At 42.8% G+C, this 20,535-nt stretch overlaps 1 protein-coding gene across 1 annotated transcript in view; it reads right to left on the reverse strand.

The window, feature by feature from the left end:
* Positions 1–20,535, reverse strand: part of prkd1 (protein kinase D1) — a gene marked incomplete at both ends in the record, with an annotated part of 72,760 nt that overhangs the window by 21,490 nt on the left and 30,735 nt on the right. Inside the window, 10 exons of the mRNA XM_080751078.1 lie at positions 61–258; positions 2,402–2,479; positions 2,608–2,731; positions 3,456–3,666; positions 3,750–3,827; positions 5,166–5,373; positions 5,474–5,497; positions 6,965–7,182; positions 7,926–8,057; positions 11,367–11,505. Of these exons, the coding sequence (XP_080607204.1) occupies positions 61–258; positions 2,402–2,479; positions 2,608–2,731; positions 3,456–3,666; positions 3,750–3,827; positions 5,166–5,373; positions 5,474–5,497; positions 6,965–7,182; positions 7,926–8,057; positions 11,367–11,505 (1,410 nt within the window). The remainder of the gene's footprint in view (positions 1–60; positions 259–2,401; positions 2,480–2,607; positions 2,732–3,455; positions 3,667–3,749; positions 3,828–5,165; positions 5,374–5,473; positions 5,498–6,964; positions 7,183–7,925; positions 8,058–11,366; positions 11,506–20,535) is intronic.

The following is a 20,535-nucleotide window of genomic DNA, read 5'->3' on the forward strand; positions in this document are numbered from 1 at the left end:
TATCGGGTGGGAAACCTTGTCAAAAACCAGTTAAACCTTCATTGCTCTACTGTCTGTTACCAGTAAGTTAGCGTGTCCGGCGGCGGGGCTGACGGAGCAGGGAGGTGCAGTACTGCCATCGGGCCACTGGAGGCTCTCTCCTATGTAGTACACCAGCGTTGCCGTGACGATCTCAAAGCAGTGCGGGTTGGCTCCGTCGGGGAGCAGAGAGAAGCAGCGCGCCGGGTCCAGAGACAGCACCTCGGACAGAGGGATCTCCTGCAACAGTACACACACACACACGCACACACACGCGCACACACACACACACACACACGCACACACACACACACACACACACACACACACGCACACACACACACACACACACACACAACACAGTGCGGCGGAAACACCTCACTGTTAGCAGAGTAGAGCAGGGCTCCTCAGAGTGGGTGCCGTGGCACCCTAGGGTGCTGTGACGCAAGTCCCAGGGGTGCCGCGGAATACTTTGACAATATTTGGAATCCATCAATATCACTGCAGTTTAACCACTTACACCCTCTGGACTTCATGACACTGTACTTGCTTGAGTTCTTTTTCAGTCTACACCAAGTCTCGTCACAGGAAATAGCAGATCTACAAGCTCACACCTTTTTGTGAGCTTGTAGATTTTCGGTGAATGATCCGCCCAGAATAGGGGTGCTGGGTTGAATGAAGTGGTTGAATGACTAAATATATCACTCTGTTCCAATGGTAACCGATATTCTCTCAAGTATTCCTCGTGACATACTGTATCTTATGGGGAACGATTTACATATTTGACATAAATGTAACATGCTGTAAAGAAACAGTGTAATTCAGGGGTGCCGTGGATGAGATCCTTATTTACAGCGATGTACAGAGCAGGTTACAGCAGACTGCGGTACAGTAGGAGTAGTAGTCACGTTCAGGGCTGCTTCAATTACTTATAATCAGTGTTGGGCAATATTACTTAGGAGAGTAATCGTTACTTATTACTTATTACTCCTTGGAAAAAGTAATAATATTATATTACTTATTACTTGGAATCAAGAGTAATATGTAATATATTAAGTTATATTACTTTTTTGTTTTTTTCCTGCAAAATCTGTTTAGCCAGCTCCTTTTAGAACTGAATCCAATTTATTGGAACAATAAGAGTCTCTGGGATGCGATTAAAGAAATTATAATTGCAGGCTTTGTAATTAATTCATCTCAATTAATCACATTTTAATCACACATCAATATTTGACCTGGGAACAGTTAGAAACTTTTTTTAATGGATTTTGGTATAGGCCTACAAGCGAATCAATTAATAATTAAGACATATAATATATAACCCAACAAAACATTGCTTATTTTTTATTACATTTAAAACTCTCAGCTATGTTGAAGACGCCTGCCTATATTATCCTTAAATAATATGCTACATATTTTCTTTTCTGCCTAAAAAGTGTAGGCTATTTTAGACGTGAGGTGCAGGGGCTCTGGGTGTTCCCACTAAGGAAAGTAGGCTTTCAACTCCCTGAGGGTGCTGAGGCCTGCTTTGCACCCTCATTTTGGCCAGGGAGCACCCCCACCTCAGTAATTCCCGAAATTTACATTATAATACAGTAGATCAGCATTGGCTGGCCACAACTGGTTTGGCACACACTCCCATTGGTATGCAAATTTAGCTTTTTGTTTTCACCTGGCCGTTTTGAGTTGGGTAGCCTTCACTTAAAGCATAGCACCCTCAGCCATTGTGGGCTGCCGCCGGCCCTGACATGAGGCTTATTGAGCACAGACAGTGGAGGCTACGCTAACTGGCTAACAGCAGCAACTCAGTCCGCAGCGGTCCACGGTGGTCCCGCTGAGCTCCGCGGACGGTCCGCGGCGCCCCCGCGACGGACCCCTCCGCGGCGGACCCCGCGGCGGACCCCTCCGCGGCCGAGAGGAGTGCTTGTAGATTGTAAACGTCCCATCCATGTAAGCGCGTCGCACGCTGTATATGCTCTCTCTGTGACTGTGACAGGCAGCGCTGACACTGGTCCATGCACTGGTCATGACATAAGCAACGTCATAACTGTGCGCGCTGCGCAAATGACTGATCTACAAGCTACATCGCATCTCTGTAGATGTATGTTGATGTCTTGTAGATCTGTTCTTTTTCTGCAATCGGCTAAAATGGCTAGTAACGGAGTAGCGAGGCTTTTTTTTTGCGGAGTAAAGCGTTATATATTACCATTTTTTTTAGAGTAATACCTTACACTACTCGTTACTGGAAAAAGTAATAATATTACAATAATATATTATTAGTAATTCGTTACTGCCCAACACTGCTTATAATTAAAGCGTAGTTCCAGGATCCACCATTCAATGACAGATGTATGGCTTCATGATGAAACAGAGCGGGTCGTACCTTGTAGTATCTGCTTCCTGTTTCATTCTGGAACAACGTGATGCATTTACTGTCCAACCTCCAGTAATGTCTTTTCCTCTGAAACACAGAGGAGAGGAGAGAAGTTATTCTTGTCACACTGATTACTTACTGAGAAAATAAATAGACGGGTAATCAGACAGACAAGTACCGGTATGCAGACAGACAAACAGACAGACAGTAGTTACCAGTGTATCTTTGCTGGTGTAGTGGACCATCCAGCCCTCTTTCAGCACACTGCTACTCTTCCTCTTGATGTGCTTCACCGATTGGACGACTCTCATCAGAGGAATGTTATTACTGGTTGATGGGCTGCAGGGAGGCCGGGGCACACCCATGAGGTCCAATAGAAACACAACAGTTAGAAACAAGAGAATAGAAGACAGAAGTTAACACCTATTTAGTGTAAAGATAGTTCATGTAGACACGGAAGTCAGACAGACCGCCCCCTCATTCATTCGCTAACAAGTTAATTCATCCATATGCCCACAGTCAGTCCGTGTCTCCACGTTCATCCTCACAAGCTTCTTCACACACGCCCTCATTTCCCAGTGCAACTTAGGCGGTCTTTTTAAGCAGCCTCTGCTCACTGCTCATTCTACATGCTCAGCTGTCAAAGCAGGTTGTGTACTGTCGGTGTTAAAAAATCCTCCACCTCCCCGGCCTCCTCCCTGTGGCATTTAGCTTCAGTTGTAATAGAATGGAATGTATTAGGATGTGGATTGTACCATGGTCATTCTATGATTTGTGGTAATTTAATGATGTAATTGAAGGTTCATGTTTGTTTATGTTAATCTGCATGCTCTGCTGGGGGGTTTATGATATCAGATTCTGCGTTAGGATATAGTTACACATATAAATCTGTTATATCACATGAGCAGAGTCACGCCACCAAACTCAATGCAATGTCATTGCAGTAAATGGTTAATTCTGAGCTGAAGTGTCTAAATGAACTGTTAATACGGGTGTGTACGTGCACATGCACGCGCGGGCGCGAGTGTGTGTGTATCTGCACGTGCATACTGTATGTGTGTACCTGATAGCTCTGTTGGAGTCATCTAGGTCGGGGTCGTGGAGATCACAGAGATCGCCATGCCCCGCCTCAAGCAGTACTCCCGCCCCCTCCGATGTCATCACTTCCTCCATGTCGTCCAATAGGACCAGGACGCCGGCCCTGTCCACGTCCTGGTCGTCAAGGCAACCCTCCTCCATGACAACGTCCGACTCCGCCCCCGGACTCAGAAGGTCTGTGGATGTGTGTGTACAGTATGTGAATCACATGGGTGTTTGTCTTGTATGCTAATGCAAAGCAGAGGTTAAAGTATCTTACCTCCATTCCTGCAGACTTCTCCAAGACAGTTGTTTGGAACTTTAGGAGCACATCTCTTATGGCAATTAAATTTACAATCTGTAAAGAGAGAGAGAGAGAGAGGAGAGGGAGAGACGCAAGGATCTGCATTAAGGATCTGCATCATTAATAGATCTATTCATTATTTCCATCTCCTGTTAATCAACTCATCCAGATTATCATATTTGTGTGGGTATAAGACTGTTTTTCTTTCTGGAAAAGCCATCTGAAGAATCAAGGTTATCTTACTAGACTTGCCATTAGTTGGCTGAGTTCTCCTCTGTGCTTATGTTTTTCTTTGTACACATGGTCAGATTTTCAGCCTGCCACTTGTAAACACAAACCCTTTAACATCAGTAAACAGCCCAACGCCATTCTGTCCCAACAATCTGTTGTCTTTCTCCCACTGGAAGATGTATACTTTTATCATTCCTTCTTTCTAAATTCTGGGGGATTCACCTCTTGCTTTTCCTGGTGCTTTGCATTTCAAATGTTTTGTTAAAGGGATACTTCACTTTCAAATAAAATAAACACTGAAAAGAAAGGTCCTTCTAATGTGTGTGGGAGCCATGATTTTCATTTATTTTTTATAGTGTTTATTTTATTTGAAAGTGAAGTATCCCTTTAAGATGTGCAACAGGCACGTTTACAGTGAAACAATTCACCCTTTGTCAAGTCCTGCCCGTTGTCCCACCCCTCTTCACACCCATTGGTTGCTGTGTCTTGGTGGGACACTCGGTGGGACACTCTATCCACTACCATTGTAATTTAGTTGCTTCATATTGTTATTCTGTGTATTCAATTCTAATTTCAAACTTGGTTTCAGTAAAATGGAGCTGCTCAGTGGCAGTAAAGTGACTGAGCATGTTTTTAAATCTTTTTATTTCTCCAAAAATTATGTTTTAGCAAATTCAACATAAAAAAGGCAGAACCAGGGCGGGACAAGGCAGATAGAGCCTGCTGGTTGGTCAGTCAGGGACCAACCAGAAGGTTAACAAAGGGTGAATTGTGTTAATAACCAGAACTCTGAAAATGGTACAAATTTCATAAGGACAATGTCTGTATAGTCGCTTTGTATCAAATTAAACCCATCTGATCTAGGCTCATATAGTACATGTTAACAAACCAGTAAAACCTGAAACCCAAACAACCATGTTTATTTTATTTCAATAACATTTAATTCATTTAAAAGGTGATTACCGGTACTTCACTTAAAAAATATTTGGTCACAAATCAACAGGTAGTGAAAGGTGTTCTTATTATTAGTCATCTTGTATTTGCTCATACATTTATTTTCAGTTATTTAGTGTAGAGTGAAAACAGAAAACCCACTAGCATAGAGCCCAAAGGTACTCCGCTCCACAACGTATGGGGATTAAGTGGTGAAGTGAGACTGACCTTTACACTGCAGGCCCTGCCTGAAGAGCCCTTTGAGGAGTTTCTTGCAGTGCTGGCAGACAGTGGGTCTGGTGTACGAGTGGATCAGGAAGCTGTGAGGCACTTTGACCTTGGACAGCAGGATCTTGTCCAGTTCGATGGGTCGGCCGATGTAGGACACGGAACTGGACCGTCGCTCGCGGCCAGGGAAACAGTCTGACATGCTCTTCTGATGAGAAGGAGGCAATTGTTAGATTGGAATGGAACATTTCAGGGTGAGAAAAGTGTAAGGAAGTGAATAAAACTCAGTGTTAATGTAAAGGACATACCTCCATACCGGGACTGAGTGGAGACTAGAGACAGACAGGAAAGAAAGAAGGGGAGATGGAGAGAGGAGAATGTAGAGGTGAAGTCAGCGGAGGTGAAAAGATGGGAAGGAAAAAGTAAAGTATAATTAGTTGACGCATCAACATTTACTTCTTAACCCTGCAACACAGTTACCAGGGCTCAGGGTGTATTTTATGTTTCGCTCTAAATTAAATATCATCGTTGAAAATAGCAGAATAGCAGATCTTCTATTGTCTGCAAAAGCTTTTCCCCAGAATATGGATGCTGGGGTTGAAGTGGTAAAAACAGATCTGATCTGAATTCCATTTACACCTGTCTCTGATAATTCCATTAAAACAGACCTGGCTTTCCCACAGACTGCAGACTGAAGTAATGTTCCACACCCACACATGTCTGACTCACTGAATCTCAAACTATTTCTGGTTTTCCAAAGGTAGCTGCATATTATTTTCTATGTCCGCCTTCACCCCTGTTGAGTGTGTGTGTGTGTGTGTGTGTGTGTGTGTGTGTGTGTGTGTGTGTGTGTGTGTGTGCGTGCGTGCGTGCGTGCGTGCGTGCGTGCGTGCGTGCGTGCGTGCGTGCGTGCGTGCGTGCGTGCGTGCGTGCGTGCGTGCGTGCGTGCGACGTGCGTGTGTGTGCGCGTGCCCGTGCGTGTGTGTGTGTGTGCGTGCGTGCGCGCGTGCATGCCTTTAATTTAAGGCATAAAGAGCCAAGTTTAAACTTATTTGAAAATTAGTTGTGAGGGTTCTCCTCCGCCATTGGTTTGTGTGAAATGCATCCTGGACAATTTGGCTGTCCCAAATTCACTGATGCATCCTCGATAAAAGGGGGCCGATAAAGTTCTAAAGACATTTGGACATTTGGACTGGAACTTGGCTAGATGTGATCTGATGATGTTTTGCATGTTCAAGGGGTCAGATATGCAGACAACTACAGTTCAAGTTTTAATACCAAACTGGCCAAACTGTCAAATATTAAGTAAGCAAGAGGCGAACATTGTGAAAATAGACGATCTACATGCTCACAACGCTATCGCAGGTGAAGCGTTGTGAGCATGTAGATCTGCTATTTTCACAATATTTATCTGTGGAACCGAGTCACATTAAAGGGCCAGTTCACCCAGAGGGTCATGCTGAAATATTAAAATATCTCAAAACACAGATTGAACACAAAAAATAACTCAGGATTGTGTTGATCTTGTCCCAAACAATAATAAAATAAGATCTGGTTGTCCCAGAGGTGAACTGGCCCTTTAAATGTAATACCTACAATTCAAAGTGCTTGTCAAGGTGGGGGTCCCCAGTTCAGATATGTTTATTTTGGGTGTGGTCACGGCCTAAAAAGGTTTGAGAACCCTGGATTAGACAATTGACACCGGGTGAAAAAATGGGTTACAAAAACCGTAGGATAGAGAAAAGAAGAAGAAAAGAAAAAAAAAAAGAGAAACGCCTGCAAAGAGCATCTGTACGCACCAGCATTGTCTCATCGGAGCTGCAGTGTGGTGGAGTGAGGGGGGAGGGCAGAGCCCCTGCAGCCAGGTTGAAGGAGAAGCCCCCCCCACCTCCTCCTCCTCCTCCCCCTGGCAGCCCCAGGCCCGTCAGAGAGACGTTGGACCCCCGCCGCTTCTTCAGTCCACTGCAGTTGTTGGGGATCTTGAAGGCACAGCGCTTGTGGTAGTTCAACCCGCAACCTGGAGGAGGGACGAGAGGTGGGAATAGTTCATCCCATTAACACCTCCAGTGTCTATCTAGTTATCCATCCATCCAGAGGGAGAGAGGCTGAGAAAGGACTTCAGCACCAAGGACAGCGACTGCAGCTGGTACAGTAGGGGAGGAGCAGTTCTAATGCTGGCTTCAACACTACTCAGAACTTGTCTTGTCCTTCATCTACTTTCAAAAGGTCAACTCCTACAGAGCCTGACACACACCCTCCTGGTGCCTGTTTTGTGTGTCGTGAATTAAAGCATACATTAAAACTATAAGTGAAGTGGATACAGTTTAACCACTTCCTGGAAACCAAAGAGGTCTTTTATTTAATTCAGTCGGTCCCTTTGTAATTTCCTTCACCATTGTGGTGGCAGCCTACTGACAAAGAATGTTAATGAATACGGCCTAACAGTATATAGGCACTTAATTCTAGTGGTTTGCTCATGAGTCACATGCAATAAATTGCTCTTCACTTATGACATTAATGCAGCTATGAAAATAGTAGACCTACAAGCTCATAACGCGTCGCGTTGGGCTATTTTCAGCATGCAACCAAGTGTAAAATCAGGCATTACGACAACAAAATATTTTTTTGTCGACAGAATCAACTAGAATCTTATGAGATTTAGTTGACTAAAACTAGACAAAAACTAAAACATTTCAGATGACTGAAATATGTCTAAAATGTAATAAAACATGCATGCATGCACGCACGCACACACACTACCTTCACATTTGAGGCCCTGGCGGACCAGACCCCAGAGCATCTCTCCACAGTGGTCGCAGAAGGCCGGGGAGCGGTACGAGTGGACCATCAGGGCATGGGGTCGAATCTGGAAGTCCTCCACTGTAGCCGAGGCTGCAACACACCACAACACACCACCACACAATACACATCAGCTATACGCCGGGAAAACCTGAGTGCTGGTTGAACTCTGAGAGCGAAGAACCAAATACATTGCACGCACACTCCCTGAGTTACAACACGGAAGCTTTGACTGTATCATACAGCAGTGGTTCTCAACCTTTTCAGGCCACGACCCCCAAAAGAATCACATTTTAACAGGGGACCCCCCCCACCCTACGAGCACTAAGAGTTGAGGCATTACATTTTGTTTAACACGGTTCTATTGTGAAAATAGCAGATATACATGTTCACAACGCCTCGCCTTGCGAGGCATCGTGAGCATGTATATCGGCTATTTTCACAATTTCTGCCTCTAATATTTGACAATTTGATCAATATTGAATTTGTCATTTTAGAGGTATTAAAAAGTCCTCAAATTGTCACTTTAGATATGTGCAGATACCCTCTATATACACTTAAACTTTAAGCTGGTTTGTTTACTGTTGAGAGAGAAAACAATGTTGCACATTAAGTCAATCATCTGGGGACCCCCAGAAATAATTTGGGGACCCCCCTGGGGGTCCAGACCCACAGGTTGAGAACCACTGTCATACAGTACATAGAGAGAGAGAGAGAGAGAGAGAGAGAGAGAGAGAGAGAGAGAGAGAGAGAGAGATGTTAGTGTGTTTTGTCAATGTTTTGACAAACTGTACAAGTGGCTGCCGGTAGCGGCAAGCAAGCAAAGTGTTTTGATTGGCTGCGGGATTGGCAAAGCCTGATGGGTAGTTTATGAGTGGAGAGCACAGCATGAGAACAGGATACGTGTGTGTGTGTGTGTGTGTGTGTGTGTGTGTGTGTGTGTGTGTGTGTGTGTGTGTGTGTGTGTGTGTGTGTGTGTATTGCTCTCTCTCTCTCTCTCTCTCTCTCTCTCTCTCTTTCCTTCTCTCTGTTCCATTAACTCTATCTGTTTCTGTATTTCTCCCTTCTCTCCCTCTCTCTATCTCTCCAAACACACACACACACACACACACACACACACACACACACACACACACACACACACACACACACACACACACACACACACACACACACACACACACACACACACACAGCCTCGGCGTGCGTTGGCCCTCCAGTAGAATACTGGCTGATTAGATCTTCGACTGCAGTAAATTACCTTCATTTATTCAAATTATTGTTTTTGCCTTTTGTTTGGAGGCCAAGATAGCTTTGAAGTCTGAACAAGCTCCCAAACTGTTATTATATGCTTCAGAAAATCAGTGTGTGTGTTTGTTTCATTGAAGGGCTCCTAGGTAGTGGTGGTCTAAATAAATCTCAATGTTTACTGTACATACTGAGGATGTGTGTGTTTGTGTGTGTGTGTGTGCATATGGATGTGTGCTGGCTTGTTAACCCTCGGTGGAGACGGAATTCTGCTGTAAACAAATGCCGCGTCCAAATTCCATACTACTATATCGCTGTTGACGTGCAGAAACCTCTATAACTTGTGTTTATTACTACTTGATCATACTACAGCGTCCCACAAAAGCACCAAAAGTAGCAGATCCACATGCTCAAAATGCATCACGAAGCAACACGTTTTGAGCTTGTAGATCTGACTGACAGCTGATCACAGCTGAGGTGGGCCAGACTCACGCCATGCGTCTCCTCAGGAGGAACACATTTGCGACCGTCACCTTTGACCTCTGACCCTCCGATCTTCTGCCATTTTGAACAACAGTTGCATTCAAACTCTGCATGGGATCTTTGAGCAATCTGCACAAAAGTGTGTGTGTGTGTGTGTGTGTGTGTGTGTGTGTGTGTGTTTGTGTGTGTGTGTGTGTGTGTGTGTGTGTGTGTGTGTGTGTGTGTGTGTGTGTGGTATTGCTCTCTTGTGTGTTGAGCGGCAGGAAGCCTGCTGTTTGACACTGTTAATAGTGTGTCTGCACACGCTCAGTAGGCACCGCCAGCTCCACACCCTGTGTGTGTAAGCATACACCTCCTCCTCCCCCGATAGGTGGAGAATGGTGCTAGGTTTGATCTCTCTCTGTCTCTCTCTGTCTCTGTCTCTCTGTAGTGACACGTTTTTAATGATAGATTCGTGTGGTTGATTGTATGCCAGCAACTAAAGCAATACTGTATAACTGATATAGAAGAAGACAAGAACGCACACGCACGCACGCACGCACGCACACACACACACCCTTCTTTTCAGTTCACTTTGTTCTCTCCTGGTGAAATGTTGTGATTGTGTTCAACTACTGTGTCAATAAAGTAAAACTAAACTATGGTTGAACTTGTGTTCATATATGTTTTTTTTATTTTTATTTTTATGGAGGGCAAAATATCGTAATCGTTAAGTAATTGTACCGTTAAGAGGGAATCGTTAAGGAACTGGAATTGTTCAAATCCTTAAGGATCCCAACCCTGTGTGTGTGTGTGTTTGTGTGCATGCGTGCGTGCGTAAGTGCGTGCGTACGTGCGTAAGTGTGTGCGTGCGTGTGCGTGTTAAATAGTCTTCCTGGTGTGTTGATGTGTACTGTACACTGCTGTCAGTAGTCCTACATAAACTACATTAACACACGATGTGCATTTTGACAACACATTTTGACACCCTGACACCCACACTGCCTCACTAAACAGATGCTCATTTGCTCCCTGGCTATAGCTCCGCTAAGGCTAGCACGCTTGTGTCAACAGAGTAATGCTAACATGCCTGGTAGCGTAATGACATGTTCTCACCAGGGATGGGACGATATGAAAATGTCATATCACGATTATTGTGATGAAAAAAAAAATCAAGATTTACGATATTATCGCGATAATCAAAATCCATTATCCTGGGGTGGAACATTTGCCAAAAAAATTGCAGATCTACAAGCTCACAACGCATCGCGTTGCGATGCGTTGTGAGCTTGTAGATCGGCTATTTTTTGGCAAAGACATTTGATGGAGAGTGAAAAAAGACTGCATCAAGTACGTATATGATAAGTACCTTTTACCAATTATGGAGGGTTTAAGTGGTACCGGATATGCAGCTTGGGCAAATAAAAGGTGAATTGATCCCAGCGCATGACGGAGGACGATACCACGATACATTAAATCTTCACGATACGATTATCGTGAGTGTTTTTTTATCACGATAGACGATAATATCGCGTATCGTCCCATCCCTAGTTCTCACTGATTCCTGGCTAACAGCTGCTTCCTGTTTCCTGCCTAGTCTATCACTTTATAAGTGTGTGACTGTGTGTGTGTGTGTGTGTGTGTGTGTGTGTGTGTGTGTGTGTGTGTGTGTGTGTGTGTTATTCCATGTACCTGACAGCACCACCTCTATCAGGTCACCGTCCTGTATCTCGGCGGCGGAGTTGAGCAGCTGCAGAACGTTGGCTGAAGACTGGTCATGGCGAAACAACAGCAGCTTCTCGTACAGGCCGTAAAAACCACACTCTGGAAACTAGAGAGAGAGAGGGAGGAAGGAAGGAAGGAAGGAAGGAAGGAAGGAAGGAAGGAAGGAAGGAAGGAAGGAAGGAAGGAAGGAAGGAAAGAAAGAAAGAAAGAAAGAAAGAAAGAAAGAAAGAAAGAAAGAAAGAAAGAGAGAAGAGAGGTTAAGATTAATATTCCGACTATTTGTCACATACATCAGTGGTTCTCAACCTTTTCAGGCCACGACCCCCAAAATAATCATATTTTAACTGGGGATCCCCCCACCCTACGAGCACTAAGAGTTGAGGCATTACACTATACAACTGTTCTATTGTGAAAATAGCAGATCTACATGCACACAACGCCTCGCAACTTCTGCCTCTAATATTTGACAATTTGGCCAATGTTTAATTTGTCATATAGAGGTATTCAAAAGTCCTTACATTGTCACTTTAGAAATGTGCCTATACCCTCTTAAACACTTAAACTTTATGTTGGTTTGTTTACTGTTGAGTGAGACAACAATGTTGCACATTAAGTTAATCATCTGGGGGCCTCCCCCAAAATAATCTGGGGACCCCCCTGGGGGTCCCGACCCACAGGTTGAGAACCACTGACATACATTGCTGTATGCGAGATTTGTTCTCCACATTTGACCCATCTCTTGGAGCAGTGAGCCGCAGCCGTGGCTCGCCCCAATCCAACCCTTGATGCTGAGTGCCAAGCAGGGAGGCACTGGGTCCCATTTGTACAGTCTTTGGTATGACCCAACCGGGGGGTCGAAGCCAGACAGGGTGGACACTCTAACCACAAAGCCACTGAGCTGGCAGAGAAGCAGAACATGAGAAAGGGGCAAATAGTGAATGTGAACAGGAATAGGTTAGAGCAGGTGTGGGCAATTATTTTTTCCATGGGGCCACAACAGAAAATATTGTGGAGGGCCAGGCCAAAAGGCATGTGCTCCCCGCAAGATGTGCTCCCCGCAAACTAAACACAGCTTTACCTCCGACTTCAGTAAATAAATACTTAGCAGTCCAGACCATTGGCATGACCCCGGTCTGGGTTATTACGGTTGCAGTAGCATTAAGCTAAAGCCAGGTGGAGAGAGGGGCTGTGTTCCTCTGTGCATGACAACAGCTATAGCAGCTCTTTTGTGTGTTTACTTGCTGTAATTTCAGCTGCTATTATTCATGTTTCTGTTTGTTTCTGTGCTCGTCAGTAAACAGTGTTGTTTTTGCTCAGAAGAATACAAACTATAACACAAACAGCCGGGGTGTTTCATTTGACATCTCATTAAGTCTCTCAGCAAAGACAACAGCGAGACGAGAAACAAACAACACTTAATAGTAAATTGTGACCCTAATCAAGCAAAACTTTAAGAAACAGCTAATTACCGGTACGTGATAAACAGACGGCAGCAGCCAACACTCGCACTGCCTTTGCTGCATGTTTACATGAACACAAAGAAACATTCTGTCTATAGTCTGTCAGCAGAATGAAGTTGATAATGTTTATAGATATAATATAGCATTATTTATTCTTTGAGACACACATATGGGCCGTCATTTTTATCCGTGTGAGAACAACACAGCTTTCACCATCGGATTGCCTTACAGAACATACACGTTGTTACAGTACATCTAATGTTTTTTTTTCATCATAGTGCAACATACAGTATGGTGAAGTATTGCAGGGAGAAATCATTATTTCGGGTTAGGGTTAGGTTTAGGCCTAGTTTTACTGAGGTTAGGGTTAGGGTTTGGGTTAGGTTTAGGCATAGTGGTTAGCATTCACCAGGTTAGCATTCACCAGTGTCGGAAGGTTAGCATTTCACCTGGTTAACATTCACCCGCGTCAAACAAATGGAACGTCAGACAAATCAGTGTTGATTTTGTCGACTAAAAATTACGAAAAACGTTTGTCGACTAAGTTTTTTCACTGACAAAAACGAAATAAAAACGAAATAAAAACTAAGCTGTGATGACTAAAACTAAGACTAAATATATTGACAATTTCGTCAACAAAATACAAATTGTGAGCTTGTAGATCGGCTATTTTTAGCACGCAACCAAGTGTAAAATCAGTCATTACGATGCCATCAAGGCCTGCCAAAATCTTATGGTATTTAGTCGACTAAATTTAGACTAAAACTAAAATACATTTTATTGAAATGACTATGACTAAAACTCATTTGCTGTAAAAAACAACAACACTGGAACAAACGTTATGTCGAAATGTAGACACACTCCCGTATCGTAGCGCAGGTAATTGCAATAACCATGGATCTTGTGCATGAAAACGGGACAGCCAAATATTCTAAACCTTCCAATTTGATTCTGCCAATAATCATATCATTTGAGACAGACATCAGAGTTTGTAGCCAGGCATGTTTGTTTTGTGAGACTCTGGATTCTGCGATCTGGATTCTGTCATTCTAATACCCCCCCCCCCCACACACACACACTCCAAACAAAACCCTCAACAATGCACTACTGACATAAGTGAGTGTGCATGTGTGTGTGTGTGTGTGTGTGTGTGTGCGTGCGTGCGTCAGGTCACCATAGCAGCAGCGCTACTGTAATAGTAGCGTTGTCATGGCAGCAAGAATCCAAGGCTGCTTCCTCTCTTTGTCTCTTCTCTTTCCTTGCTCTCCATCTCTTTCCATCTTCCATCACTTCCTGCTCTCTCTCTCTCCTTCCGTCTCTCTCTCTCTCTCTCTCCCTCCATTACTTCTCCCTCTTCTCTCCGTCCCGAGGTCTTCTCTCTGAGTCTCTCTCTATCTCTCCTCTGTCCGTTGCTTTCTCTCTCTTCTGTCTTCAACTCCCTCTCTGTCTATTTTGTCCATTTCTCTCCTCTCTTCTTTCTCTCTTCCAAACTCCAGGCCCTGTTTTCAGTGGTGGAAAAAGTACTCTGTTTTTTTTACTTAAGTAAAAGTATCAGTACTGCAGTGTAGTTGTACTGCATTAAGGGTGCCCTCACACCAAAATACCTATGAGAGTGGAATCTGCGTTCTGCCAATGCATTTCAATGATAAGGGAGTGTTTTTTGCAGAAATCCTCTGCTGGCATGAAACCGCTTCACTCTCATTGAAATGCTTTGGCGGAACGCGGATTCCACTCTCACAGGTATTTTGGTGTGAGGGCACTCTTACAAGTAAATGTCAAAATGTACTTGAGTAAAAGTATGAAAGTGTTGGCATCAAAATGTACTTAAAGTACCAAAAGTAAAAAGAAAAAACAAGTTTGAAAATAGCAGATCTACAAGCTCACAACGCGTCGCATCGCGACGCATTGTGAGCTCGTAGATCGGCTATTTTCAAATAGCCAAGGTATACAATAGGGCTAAAGTGGGTTAATGTGTGTTTTATAATATTATAATTTACACCTGCAAAGTAACTAGTAACTAAAGCTTTCAAATAAATGTAGTGGAGTAAAAGTACAATATTTTGATCTGAGATGTAGTGTAGTATAAGTAAAAGTATTGTAAATTGGAAATACTCAAGTAAAGTACAAATACCGCAACATTGTACTTAAGTAAATACTTAAGTAAATGTACTTAGTTAGTTTCCACCACTGCCTATTTTGATTGTCTTATTCCCAGGTCTTATGCGTTATTTAAGTGATAACGCCACCATATTTTATGCGCAATCCTTACTATGCAAGTCATGCTGAACGCAAACACGTAAAGTTTAAGACTCGGCAGCATATTTAAGCCATGGGGGAGTGACGAGTGTTCATATGTTACTGTAAGGGCACAATGCGGTATCTGATATTTTGCACCTCGACTTGAAAAACGCACGTCTTGAGTGCAAAATTAAATGTTTGGTTGTATGGACGCTGCAGTTTGACTCTGCCATAGCTCGGTCAATTCTGAACCGATCTTTAAAATTCAAAATTCTCTATATTCCTTGGGAAGTTACTTTGTGCTGTATCAGCCATGATTATCGTCTCCCTATATCAAAATATATCAAGCGAAACAAAACATCGGCCCTTGACAGGCGCAAAGAGCACACAAATCCATATTAGCAGCCTAGACCACTCACATTTAACTAAGCCATAGCTCGGTCAATTCTCAAGCGATTTAAACAATTAAAAATGCTCTATATTCCTTTGTATTATTGTATTATCTCCCTATCAAACGATATCAAGCGAAAACCTAATGTCGGCCGGTGATGGCTACATTACACACGCATGGAAAGAAATCCCTAAGCACCCACTTTCAAACCATCCGTTCTGAAAGACTTGTGTTCCACCCTAGGTGGCATTTCAAAAGCTTATTCCTTCATGAAATTTATATCCAATGAAATAAAATGGAATAAAGTCTTTAACAGCTGTCGTTCCATAGCTTAGAAGAGAAACAAATGAAAGAGTGCGTGCATGCGTTCTCTTCCTCCATCATGACCTGGAAATGTCTGTGATTCTAATTTTACTTTTGAGAATTGAGAGTTTCCATTCCTTGTGTCAATTGTGTTTACCGTTCAGATGTTGGTCTATTTAAATAAACACAATGATTTGAGCACCTGCAGCACTTGAATTAATAGATTGTGATTGTCATTACGTTCTCTATGATCAGTAACAACGTGTGAGCCTACTTGCAGTACCGATATGTGTATCAAATATGGCTTTATTCAAATGCAATCACAGGCTACAACTTATAATGCAAGCATTGGGATTGCAATCATACCGGTATATGATTATATGGCCATGCATGCACTTGGACATTTCTCCTTTCAATATGACGCTTCTTTCTCTTTTGGTCTCACCGCTCAACACACTGAGTAATAGAGTCTTGCGCTGATCTTTAAAGGGAATGGCAGCCAATACTCTGATTGGTTTGATTAAAGTAACAACCAAACACATCCGTTTTAACGTGTAGCGCCTTGCGCAAGGTTATAATAGTTTTGGATTTTTCCATTAGTTTTTATTTTTATTAGTTTTGAGGTTTTGTTTTCAATTACAGTTTAGTTTTAATTCGTTTTTAAAGTGAGGTTGCTAGTTTCGTTTCGTTTTTATTTTTTGAAAATGCTTAGTATTAGTTTAGTTTTTATTAGTTTTAGTGTTAGTTTTAGTCTTTTACGTAATATGGGGTATTTGTCAGGGGTGAGATTAAAAAAGCTCCGGAAAAAGTATTGTCTAATAAAGAAAATCAACAAAACATCATATTGTTGAGAGTGGCAGGAATGTTGAGACATACAACTTCTCTCTTTGACCTCACCAACTGGTGTTTTTTATTTTCTATTTCCACTAAAGACAAAAGACGAAAACTAAGGAGATTTTCTCTATAATTTTAGTTTATTTTAGTTATCCTGGGTCGGAACATTTGCCAAAAAATTGCAGATCTGCAAGCTCATAACGTGCGTTGTGAGCTTGTAGATCAGCAATTTTTTGGCAAAGACATTTGATACAGAGTGGAAAAAAGACATCAAGTACTTATTATGTACCTTTTACCAATTATAGAGGGTTTAAGTGGTACCGGATATGCAGCTATCCCAGTGCATGATGGAGGGCGATAAAAACGTCAAATTAAATCTCCACGATACGATTATCGTGAGTGTTTTTTATCATGATAAACGATAATGGCCGGGTTTCCCAAATCGATTTTAGCCCATCGTAGCTCACGCATGGTCGTAGAGACCAAGCCCCGACCGTCATGTTCCTGTGTTTACATGGGTTCGGGCAGAGAGACTTATTTAGCCCCCTACAACTACACCATCATTCAGATTTCACAAACAAAGTGCTTAATAAAGTCTCACACCTGTCAAAATATGGTACGGCATTCTATAATTACTTGTATCCTCCGTGTTCTTTAATAAGAAGCCTTTTTATTCCGATCGCTGCCTGTTTATCTCAATGGGGTTGGTGCACATGGGGAACGCCAGGAAATAAGTAGGAAAACAGAAAGCGACGGATAAAAACCAAAAGTAAAAGAAGACCTACTCATAACTCATTGTACACAATATCCCATTTCAAACTTTCAAATGTGTAAATATCTTTTGAAAACAGCAGAGTTTCAAATGGCCAAAATGTACAGTATATAGGGCTGAAGTGGTTTGTGTAGCCTATGATTTGTAATAATAATCAGAATCTACAAGGTAGATTTGCCTCAGAGATGTATTGGAGTAGAAGTCAAAGTACTGGAAAGTGGAAATACTCAGTATAGTACTTAAGTAAATATACTTTACACCACTGACAACATAGATGGGCAGTTTTCACTATAGTTTGGGTCCCGGATGAGACTAGGGCATTAACGACTTGTGATTTTTGCAAGTCGACTCGACTTGTAAAAAGTTGAGTTGAAGTCGACTTTATCTGGGGTCCCCAGATGATCAACTTAATGTGCAACATTGTTTTCTCACTCAACTGTAAACAAACGAACATAAAGTTTAAGTGTATAGAGGGTAGCTTCACATTTCTAAAGTGCCAATTTAAGGACTTTTTAATACCTCTAAAATGACAAATTAAGCATTGTCCAAATAGTCAAATATATAGAGGCAGAAATTGAGAAAATAGTAGATATACATGCTCACAACGCCTCACATCGCGAGGCGTTGTGAGCATGTAGATCTGCTATTTTCACAATAGAGCCATGTTATACCGAATGTAATTTAGCACTGTAATATTGGATCATTCCGTCCTTGACAATAAGCAATCCTACTGTTTGAATGCTGTACAGACGCACACATGGAGCAAAAATAATGATAGAAAAAAATAGAAATATTTTTTTTTTCCATCTTTTACTTTCGACTTTCTCTGGTGGGAGTCGACTTGTGTAATGAAGTCGACTCAGTCGACTTGTCGACTTTTTCATTAGATGAGACATCAAATTTCTCTTTTGGGTCTCGAGCTAAAATGCCTGGGAACCACTGTTTTAGAGAAGTTGGCAAAAAGCATGAGGAAAGATGACATTAAAACAAATATTGAATTGAAAAGGTTATACAGTATGACTTCAAATGAACACTGGTTTGATTGTATTGATGCCACAGCAGTCAACAACCACAAAACAACACGTTTACTTGCTATTTGTGTTTCATTTGTTTGTTCTCTGATCCTCCGCTCCTTCTGTTTGTCTAAAGTAGACATATCACCATGACGACAGAAGCACTGTTTATACTCTGGCAAGGTGCACCTGTGACATCTGTGTGTGTGTGTGTGTGTGTGTGTGTGTGTGTGTGTGTGTGTGTGTGTGTGTGTGTGTGTGTGTGTGTGTGTGTGTGTGTGTGTGTGTGTGTGTGTGTGTGTGGATTAAAGAAGCTAGTTGCTCTGTTAATAGGCTAAATAATCATCAACACTAGAGAAAAAAATCATTCCTTAATGCTTTGGCTAAATGGATGAAGCACATTGAATTGAATTGAATTGAATTGAATTAGAGTAACAACAGTGGAAGACTACAAAATGAGACGGTGATCCAAGATAGATAGATAGATAGATAGAGCTGTGTGTGTGTGTGTGCGTGTGTGCGCGCGCGCGTGCGTGCGTGCGTGCGTGTGTGTGTCGAGGGGACAGGACAATAGCTTCTGATGAAAGGGCACAGACCCTGATGAATATTCACGTGCACGCACACACACACGCCTATGCAAATCTTAGTAGCTGTTTCATGAAATAAAGCTGAAGAGTCTTTCACAGGCATTTAAATTTGGGGATTGTGTGTGTGTGTGTGTGTGTCCGAAGGTGCACGCACGTGTGTGTGCGTGTATTCTGCACACGTGTTCCTCCCATTGTTCATGTGTTCATACAGTACAAGCATAATGAACAAGTGTCTATGTTCTAGTTAGTACTGTATGTGCTCATGTGTGTGAGTGTATAATATAGCACGTGTGTTGCATGTACAGTATGTCCTCTGTGTGTGTGTGTGTGTGTGTGTGTGTGTGTGTGTGTGTGTGTGTGTGTGTGTGTGTGTGTGTGTGTGTGCGTATCTGTGTGCATGCGTGTGTGAGTGTTCAGGTGTACATGCACACACGTGAACGTGCATACGTGTGTGTGTGTGTTTGAGAGAGATGTGAGTGTAAATGTGTGTGTGTGTGTGTTTGTGTGTGTGTGTGTGTGTGTGTGTGCGCGCGAGTGCGTGTGTCTCGTCTCATAATGACACTTCAGATGGACACTTTACTGCCACAATCATCATCTGTTGCTAAGCAACAGAGCGAAGCGCCGTTGCGCGCAGCGGCGTCCAATCGGATCACATCTGTAATTCACTTCTATTACATCAGTACTGCGCTGTTAATGTCATGAGTTAGAACCCTGAAAACACATTCAGCGCAGAGAGAAAGAGAGAGAGAGAGAGAGAGAGAGAGAGAGAGAGAGAGAGAGACACACACACACACACAGACAGACAGACAGACAGACAGACAGACAGACAGACAGAGATGTACTCAAGTAGCAACTTTCACTTGTAGTTTGAGTTACTTTGATTATTATTACAAAACATACATTAACCACTTCAGCCATTTGAACATACACAATCTATGTCCGGGTAGCTCAGTCGCTAGAGCTCTTGCCTTAGGCTTAGGACCACAAGGTCATGGGTACGATCCTGGGCACCGCCAACTCAGTGTATGAGTAAAACGACTTGGGTGCAGCGCAAGTCATGCAGCAAGTACTAGGAGCTGATGTGTGGCGCTTCACCTCAGCAATCCATCTCACAGGGGTCTAGCGCATTGTAACCGGCCCGGGACAGACTCCTGTGTGTTACCGGCTGATACTGACAATAAGCCACTCCCAACCGACTTGATCTACAAGCTCACAATGCATTGTCGGCTATTTTCAAAAGATTTCATCTGAGCCAAACAGCTGTCAGAGAATCCAGCCATCCTGTAACCTCGGGAGTCGGGACACAGGCTTGCAGTAGTACCTGTGGAAAGCCTGGTTTTCATTTCCATTTAACCAATCGTTGCTGCCGGGCAGAAACCGCTGGTAGTTGATCATAATACAGCTTCACAAACAAGTATCAAAAGTAGCAGATCTGCTTGAACTTGTAGATCTGCTGCTTTTGCTACTTTTGAATTTGAATCCTGAAAAGTAACCGTTTGGACATAAGAGGTTTCCACCCAACAGAGACGTGCTGATGT

This window comes from Nannobrachium achirus, assembly GCF_963921795.1.
Source record: "Nannobrachium achirus genome assembly, chromosome: 20".
In the NCBI taxonomy this organism is placed as follows: Eukaryota; Metazoa; Chordata; class Actinopteri; order Myctophiformes; family Myctophidae; genus Nannobrachium; species Nannobrachium achirus.